At 55.1% G+C, this 8,548-nt stretch overlaps 1 protein-coding gene across 1 annotated transcript; it reads left to right on the top strand.

The window, feature by feature from the left end:
* Positions 1-2,790: 2,790 nt before the first annotated feature.
* LOC131205263 (protein scylla-like) lies at positions 2,791-8,298 on the top strand. Its single transcript, XM_058197291.1, has 5 exons — positions 2,791-3,267; positions 5,864-5,921; positions 6,027-6,473; positions 6,584-6,691; positions 6,892-8,298. The coding sequence occupies exons 1-5, from the start codon at positions 3,150-3,152 to the stop codon at positions 6,974-6,976; spliced, it is 816 nt and encodes a 271-aa protein (XP_058053274.1). The 5' UTR covers positions 2,791-3,149; the 3' UTR covers positions 6,977-8,298.
* The last annotated feature ends 250 nt before the right edge of the window (positions 8,299-8,548 follow it).

Raw genomic sequence — 8,548 nt, 5'->3', positions numbered from 1 at the left:
GTTGCAGCAAAAAGGCGAATTTATTTTTAGAACCTCACATACTGACCATTCCAGCGCAGCAAAGCGCACACCGGACCCTCTGCCTTCTGTGTGGCCAAAGACCTGGCACACTTCGATACAGGACCTGAACGTTCCTGTTCCTGATCGGTTCGCAGTGTGTGCGTAGTGAACTGGCCACTGGCAAACGCTCACACAACAGCAGAAAGGTCCTTTACAGGGCGTTTCTGACGAAATTTGTGTCTTAAATTTGCCGGGGGGAAAAAACGGGGAACCTAACAAATCCTGACTAGTATAGCGAGTTCCTTGCTCTAGCTGACTATCTGTGGCACTGGTTTTTCGCATTCGCACTGTACCGTCACTAGAACCATCATTATTCCCGGTGGGATTTCTTTCTACTCCGAATCCACTATCCTGGCCATTTCTTTCGTTCCGCAGGCTTATCGATTGCCTGTGTGTGGTGCTGATACTGCTGACACGCCGCACGCGCTTCCGTGTTCCTTGTTCTAGGGGGGAGGGCTGATGCAACATTTCGATTTTCTTTCACTGCTGCCTCGCTCTCTCGATGGAACGAAACCTCTTGAACCCTGGTGTGGGAAGGGCTCACTAAAGTTTCTCACAGCCACCAAAAATCGATCTCACTCCGTGAATCGCTCGCTATCGCCATTTCGCTGAGGGAAAACTTGAAGCCCGAAAAATTGATCCGTGCGTGCGGTGCGTGCGTGCGTGCAGGAGCTAGGTATCCTTCCGGCCAGTGCAGCGGAAGAAGAAGAAGAACGGCACTCACTACACGCACCGCCGCCACGGCCCGGAAGAAGAAGAACAAGAAGCAGCGAGAGCGAGAACGAGCGACCGGTGGACAAAGGAGAATCGACAGAACACAGAACACGAATGAGAAGAAGATGCCGATGATTGCCATCGCGGACCCGACATCGAGTCGGACGGCCGCGGTTCGGCTGCGTTCGGCCCCCGTTCGGCCCCCGTCGCCTGTGTGCGTGCCGCACACACGCGCCCCCCGTACATAGGAGCCGCGCTCTGCATTGGTGTTGGTAGCTACTGGAATTGCCGGCCGGCGATGGTGTGCGTAGCCACCCTTTATGTGTAGAGCCGGGTTCCAGGTCCGGCTCTCCTCTTCACCCGCCCCTACTATCGATCGCTCTTTCTCACTCCCTCGACCCCCATATACTCGCACTCTGGATACTGTGGCCCGGCGCGTGAGTGTGCGTTCAACTCTTTGTTCAACTAATCAATCGAAGCCGAAGCCGGCTCCGGGCCACCGGGTTCGCCCTGTGTGTGCGTGCGCTGAAGGATGGATTTTGCATGTTGGCAAAGGGGTTGAAAAGGGAAAAGGCGATCAAGAGCACACGGATGAGGGGTGGCGCGCGCGGGGTACTCGTGTAAAGTCACGTAACCACTTTTGCCACTCGGCTGCGTTCGACTCGCCCGTGGACCCGGGGCGGTGGCAGCGGTGCGGTGCTGGGGTATTGTACCATTTTGCTGCTCGCTCTCACTCACTCGCTCGCGCTCTCGCGCTCTCTCACTTGTTCGCACGCAGCCTACTTCGTCGGAAGCCGAACCCGAAGCCGCGGCGTGCGAGAGTGTGTGCGTGTCCGACCGGTACCCGGCTGTATGTACGGCCATGTACCGGCACGGTGCGCGAGTGTGCGTGCCGGGCGGGTTAGATTATAAATAGAGGGCTCGGTCGCCGGCCGGGGTATTAGGTTCTTTCAATTGGTCAGGCAACATCTCGCTACATGCTCGAGACAGTAGTCCGGTGTGCGGTTAGTAGCAAAGTGGGGTTACAACACACAGCAGCAGCAGCAGCAGCAGGCAGAGCACAGGCAACGTACAACGACGCACCACACGCCGCGGAACCGTGTTCAAGCACAGGACGAGAAGCGAAGACCGCTACGGAAACAGATCGGCGGCGAGTAGTAGTCGCCAGCAGCAACCAAGTCCACGCACTATAAAAGAGAGAGAGAGAGAGCGGACTAGGAAAGTTGAGAGAACGTGCGGAGAACGTTGTTTTTTAATAAGTATAGTCAGTAAGAGGCAACCAGCAGCTCCCTGGTCGAGAGCCTTCATAATTCGGTGGCAAGGACACTGCGCGCAACGCACTCTTCAGAGATACAGCCAAGTCAGTATACACAGCAGGCAGCGGCAGCCGAAGGATCCTGCGAGACCTCTCTCCCTTTCGAGTACTACATTAGTACCGGACCGGACGGAAGCCACGGGAAATTGGCAAACACCACCCACCACCCACAGGCCCGAGGACTGTGTTTAGTGTGAGTGTTGTTGTTCAGTGTGTGCGCTCGGTGTGTGATGAACGGTGCGTGAAACACCCCGACCCGGAGGACCTAGAATGAGTCGGCGGAGTAGCTGAGTAACACACGGAGAGGGACACACACAGGCCGCAGCACGCACCTCTTTTTTCGGGGCAGAAAAAGGACACGGAGGACCGCACGGGGCCAGAACGCACAGCATGAGCGAAGAGCCGGCGAAGGAGTCATCTCACGCAACGTCGACGTAGAATGTGCGGCCACCGCCACCATCCCTCCCGAAAGTAGTGTAGTGTGTCCGCCGACCCGTGCGCGCGGTCTATTGGTCTTCTACCTACCTACCACCACCACCACCCCCCCCACTACAAGTGATAATCAAGTGCTGTGAAATTACAAATAATACATTTTAATCGATAAGAGAGCGCGAGGACCGACCGCGAGAACGCAGCAAGCAACGGATCGGTTCTAAAAAGAGAGCAGCACGGCACCACCACCTTGTCTAAGAACTAGGAAGCCAGGAGCCACTAGGACCTAGCAGCAGCAGCAGCTAAGAGGTGTAAGGACAAGCCACAAAAGAGCGCAAAGCTGAAAAGTTCAAATCACATTTCGTCACCGGTCGTCGTCCCTTCAGAGCCGGCACCAGCAGCTCCACCATCGGAACCATCGTCATCATCACCGTCAGCGTTGTGTGGTGGTGTGTGTCACAAAGTGAGTTCCGGAGCAAACACAGTAGTAGTGCCAGGGGAAACGCGCCCGTGTTTCGAACGATCTCTCCCTCTCGCAGTTAAGTGTTTTGCACGCACGCACGCACGCACGGCGGAGTGGCGTTTGCGTGTGTTTTATTGCTAGTGTTTGCGTATTACTAGTTGATTTATGAGTGCGAATTTGGCCGCAATTGACGAACTGGTCGAAGAGTTTCGGAAAATGGAACTCATCTCCGTGCCGCCGTATCCGGGCCAGCTGGGTTATCTAGGATCGACAAAAGTCAACGGTAAGTGGTGCACTCCATTCTCCCTCCCCTATTGTTTCGTTCCCTCTCTCGCTCTTTCATCGCCGAAAAACGGGTTGCTCCCCAAAGAAATCAGGTTTTTTTTTCTCTTTTCTGGTGGGTCCTCTGTGGTTCTTTTGACACAAGTCCTCTCCCTGGGTCTCGGCTGTCACCCTCCAGCGATGCTCTCCCTATTTTCGCTCGCAGAGCACACGACGAAGCCTTCTGCGGGAGAAGATCAAAGTTGGGCAAACATTACTATGACGCCTGGTTGAAATGTGACCTCGAAAAAGGCAAACGTGATGATGATGGTGTGCACCCTCTGAATCGGGTTCCAAAATCTCGACTCGCCAAGGGACGAGCCCCTCGTCCTCGTGCAAAAACGTGAATTAATTGCACGCATCATCGCGTGCGGTAGATCAGCCCACCACCACCACCACCACCCCAACATCATCCTCAGTTTTATCATGCTGCTGCACCGCGAATCCGTTCGACGGACGGTTCGCTGTTGCTAAGTGAACTTTCTCGAAACGCGAGTGAGCGAGCGAGCAGCCAAAGTGAGACAGCAGCGTGCCGGACGGGGACGGGTGTACGGGCGCGAAAGAGAAGCAATGCCTCACAGCTGGTCGCTGGCTCGCGAGGCTGTGTGCGTGAGCATGATATTTCCACCCAGTCATCTCTCCCACCCACAACGCCCGGCTCTCCCTCTCGCTCACTCGAACCAGGAAGCGCCCGTCCGCTAGTGGCGAGCGCCGTCGGAGTGAGCGAAACAGGCGAGCGAGAATGAAAGCGAGAGCGTGCGCGAGAAGCGAGAGAGAGAGTCGGTCACAAAATCATATGGGATCCGCTCTCTCACGCTCACTCGCTCACTCCCGGGAGCTCGCAGCGCGGAACAGCTGATCGACAGCAGCGGTTTTCCGTTACTTTCCGCACCTTCTCGCTCTCTCCCTCTCTCTCGTGTGCTCTCTCGCTCTCGCACCTTCCACTAACCCGACCACCGCGTGACGCGCTGCGCGCTGCTCCGCCGCGGGCCGGCCACTCGGTTTCGGACCGTCGAACGGACAACATCTTCTTCCAGCAGAGCACCAGCAGCGGCAGCTTCCGGCTCCTGGCGGAGTTGCTGCAGTTTCTCCTTCTCCTCTCGCCATACTACCACCGAGCCCCTCTAGTCCTCGCGCGTGCCCTTCGTGTGTGTTTTTGTCCTGTGTGTGCCTGTGCTACGTGTGGAGCAACAGCACAACCGACAACAGCTTCTTCAATCGAAGAAGGCTTCAAGCTCCTGGCACCCTCTGGCAAACTCCCCACTTGTAGGAGTTTCGCTGTTGATGGGTTTATTCTCCTTATTTTCTTAATTGTTTTTTTTGGAACTCGAATCAAAAAACGAGCTAGCCTTTTCCCGTGCGTTCCTTCGAGCTTTCCGTTTTCCGAGCTTCCCAGTTTTTGTTTTTGAGATTTGAGGTTTTTCTTCACCTCAAACCCCCGCTCAACAAAGTCTGATGAGCTGAGTGTATGTGTTTGTGTTCTCGTTCGACATCTCGGCGGTTGTTTTCCATCGTTTCGCTTGACCGGCGACGACTACTGCGATTGACTCATCGTTCAGCTCGGTGGTGCGCGAATGTACATCCGTAGGTATCTCTCTTCTCTGGTATTTTTGTTGCTCAATTTTCATCACCCCTCCCCATCACCCGCAGTTGTGAAGAAATTGTTTTTCTCAACCCGGTCCGTGCCGTTTTTTTTTTCGTCTTCGAAACCGATTCGCGCACACAGCGACCGGCGGTTGGCAACACCATACGACGACGGAGCACAGAGAGCCATCGAATTTTTCAGCAGTAGGCGGCTCCGGTCGTCGAGCTTTTCCTCCAATTTCCATTCGCGTTCTCGCTCTCATTCTCGCCACTCACTCACTCTCACGCTCTTTGGTCGCGGTGCTCGCGCTGCTGCGGCGAATCGATTTTCCGGCGATGAGAGAGAGAGCGGTGGCGGAGAGGTGGTAGTGGCAGCAGCGGCGAGCGACACGAACAGCTGTTCCGTTCCACATTTTTCCGGGCCCCATCCGTGTGCGCGATCGATAAAACGGTTTCGTTTTCACTCGCGACCCTCGACGGTGGAGTTCGCGGAGCGTGAGGTGGAGGGAGCACGGCCAAGGTGTGACTCTCTCTCTCTCCCGCTCTGTCTGTCTCGTGCGCGCGCGCGTGCGCTCGCATCGCTCCGCACTTTTCTCCCCCGGATGTCGGATGATTTTTCCGACACCTTTTCCACGGCCAACTCCACCAACTCGCTCCACCAACCTGGTCCTTCGCTCGTAGAGTGTGGTTCTCTGTTTGTGAGTGTGGGTGTGTTCGGCTCGACAGCTGAGCTGTGTGCGATGGTGGTGCGAAAAATCGATGAATTTTCTTCTTTTCGCGGAAGCAATGGAAATTTTTCCCATTCTCTTTCGCTCTCTCTCTCTCTATCGTTCCCTCGCTGGTTCGCTCTCTTTCGAACACTAATTTGCCTACTTCGTTGGGAGGTGGTGAAAAATCGATTCTGACGTGGCCAGAAACATCTTCTCATTGATGGCACTTAATTAACGAAACGTTTCTCTCTCTCGCGGTCACAGATTTCCGTACACCGTTGATGCCAATCCCGGCCAACAGTAACAAAAATTCTAATCAAAGCCAACGCCATCAGCTCCAGCTGCAGCACCAGCAGCAGCTGCAGCAGGAACAGCAGGAACAGCTCCTGCTACTGCAGCAGCGGCAAAGCCAGGTGTTGCTGCAGCAGCAACACCAGCAACAGCAACAGCTGCAGCAACAGCAGCAACAGCAACAGCAGCAGCGCAGTCATCATCATCATCATCACCAGCATAGCAACAATAGCACCGGTAGCAACAACAACTCGTCGTCCCACCACCATCCGCACCATCACCACCACTACCACCAGCAGCAGCGGGAGGAGGAGGCCAGCGAGAACCAGTATCCGCTGGAGCCGGCGACGATAGCGCTGACCGCGTCCCCGCACGAGGATGCGCTGCAGAAGCTGACCCAGCGGCTGGAGAGCGAGCTGCGGAGTGCCAAGCGGCAGCACCTCGCCTGCACCGAGGTCCTGCTGCCGGAGACCCTGCTGCCGCGGATATCCTCCGAGATGTTCGAGCTATCGGAGAAGGAACCGTGCGGCATCCGGGGCTGCACCATCTACATCGAGTTCGAGGACGAACCCGACAACACTCGGTAAGTAGAGTAGAGGCCCGGGCGATTCTACGAGTCTGCCAGCGCGCCTAGTGTGGGGACTTCCGTCGCTAACGCTTCGTGTTTCTTGGTACCTTTTTCCCCCCCGGCAGGCGGATTGCAACGATGAAAACCGACAACACCGTATCGACGTTCGAGCTGTACCTTACGCTCAAACAGGACCGACCGGGATGGAAATCGATTTTGCCACAATTTTTGAAGTAAGTTTCTTCGCAAACCATGCACATATCCCCCTTTCGTTCCCTGGTGGACGGACAGAGGGTTCCTGCCGTCTTCCGCATATCTCCATGGCTACCCGCCAATGGTTGCGCCGATGCGTGCTTATTTTTCTAACGTTTTCTCTCTTTCTCGCTTTCTGTCTCTTTCTCTCTCTCTCTCTCTCTCTCTCTCTCTTGAACAGAAATCTGGCACGTAACAGTACAATAGTGATTAGTTCGGAGTTTGTGCTGACAAAGAACAAGCTCTACCATGCCTACTCCGACTAAGTCGGAGGAAGCAGGAGCACGCTACAACTACAAACCGATATCAACTTCTCTCCTTCGATATCAACACTCCCCAAACCCCCGCCCGCCCCAACCCGCATCCCAACCGCCCCTCCAAAACATTATTTCCACTCTTTCTCTCGATGGACCACAAGGCGACCCAAAAAGGAGAATGCCGTCCGTCGTCAGCACACTAACGTCCCGGCGACGGCGGATGTCCGCTTTGCGCGTCGTCGGCCATCAAAAAAATGTCAACGCTCATCAGGCGAGTGTGTTTCTCACCACCCATCGCACCACCGCACGGCCAGCGCCACAGACAGCCCACCACGCGCGCAGTGTATGTGCTCTCCAGGAAGGAAGCGCGAATGCATTTTCCCGAGAAGTTAGTAGTTGGTGTCGCGGGCGGCCGCCCCCGTGAGGCGCGCGCTCTGTGTGCAAAGTACAGGAGAAGACAGGAGCGGTGGGGAACTGTTGTGTGATTAACTGTGATTGTTTCTCTCGATAATTTTGTGCGCAAAATTTCCACGCAACCAACACACACCGACCACCGACACCGGCCACGAACGTTTCGAAGTGTGAGAATCAGTGAATTTTCCCGCAACAACAACAACGGGGCGGTAGTAGCGCGCAGAAGAAGAGCGCCAAAGGCAAAAGTGTCGTGTGTGTTTTTCTTTGTGTGTGCCACAACAATTGCAATCTGTGTGGATACGGAGCGGAGCGGAACGGAGCGCCAGCACCACCGCCCCCCTCCCGGAGATCATCGGGTCATCGGAGATCATCACGCCCGCAGGAGGACAGCAGCGCATCTTCCGTGTTGTTGGTTCGTGGTTGCGCGAGTTTTTGTGTGGCCGAGCCACGGGTGTGTACGTCACAGCAGGACACAGCAGCAGCAGCAGCAGCAGCAACCCGCGCAGCCCAACAGACAGTTCCCCCCGGGATTTCTCTGAGCTCTCAGAGGTGTGCCATCGCGAGCGGGGGGCGCATTCGGCGAGGACGAGACACGAGACACCGGAACGACGTCACCGAGAACCCGCCGACGCAGCGTGTCATCCACCCCGCCCACCCCCAGTGCGCCCTGCCCCGCCGCACCGTCGTCGTCACCTGCGCCGTGTCGTGGGTGCGCGTGATATGGTAGCGTGCGTGTGCGTGCATGAGTGAGTGTGCGTTTAGAAGCAAGGTAGGAAAAAGCGAACCGTCTTTTTTCACTCTTGTCCTACAAAAAAAGCAAAAACAAAACAAAAAAAGAAGGTAAAACAAACAAATTATTATATTAACGCGGTGTCACAATGGAAGAAGACAGGAAGACAGGAGACGGAGCGACGAGAGAGAGAGAGAGAGAGAGAGAGAGGAAGGAGAGAACGAGAGATGTGACGATGAAACAAAATCTTACAAAAAACAAAATTTTTTGCAAAACACAACACAACACTACTTTTTAAGTATTTTATAAATATTTAAAAGAACAAAAAACTCGACAAAAAAAGGAATGGGGAGGGGGCGTCGTGAATGCTACACTGCTGCTGTGTGTGAGCAACCAACGATGATCGATCATGTCGGTCGAAGGTGGTGCGCACGCAA

The sequence above is a fragment of the Anopheles bellator genome, chromosome 1, assembly GCF_943735745.2.
Source record: "Anopheles bellator chromosome 1, idAnoBellAS_SP24_06.2, whole genome shotgun sequence".
Lineage (NCBI taxonomy): Eukaryota > Metazoa > Arthropoda > Insecta > Diptera > Culicidae > Anopheles > Anopheles bellator.
The sequence above is the reverse complement of the archived record's forward strand: the minus strand, read 5'-3'. Positions and strand labels throughout refer to the sequence as shown.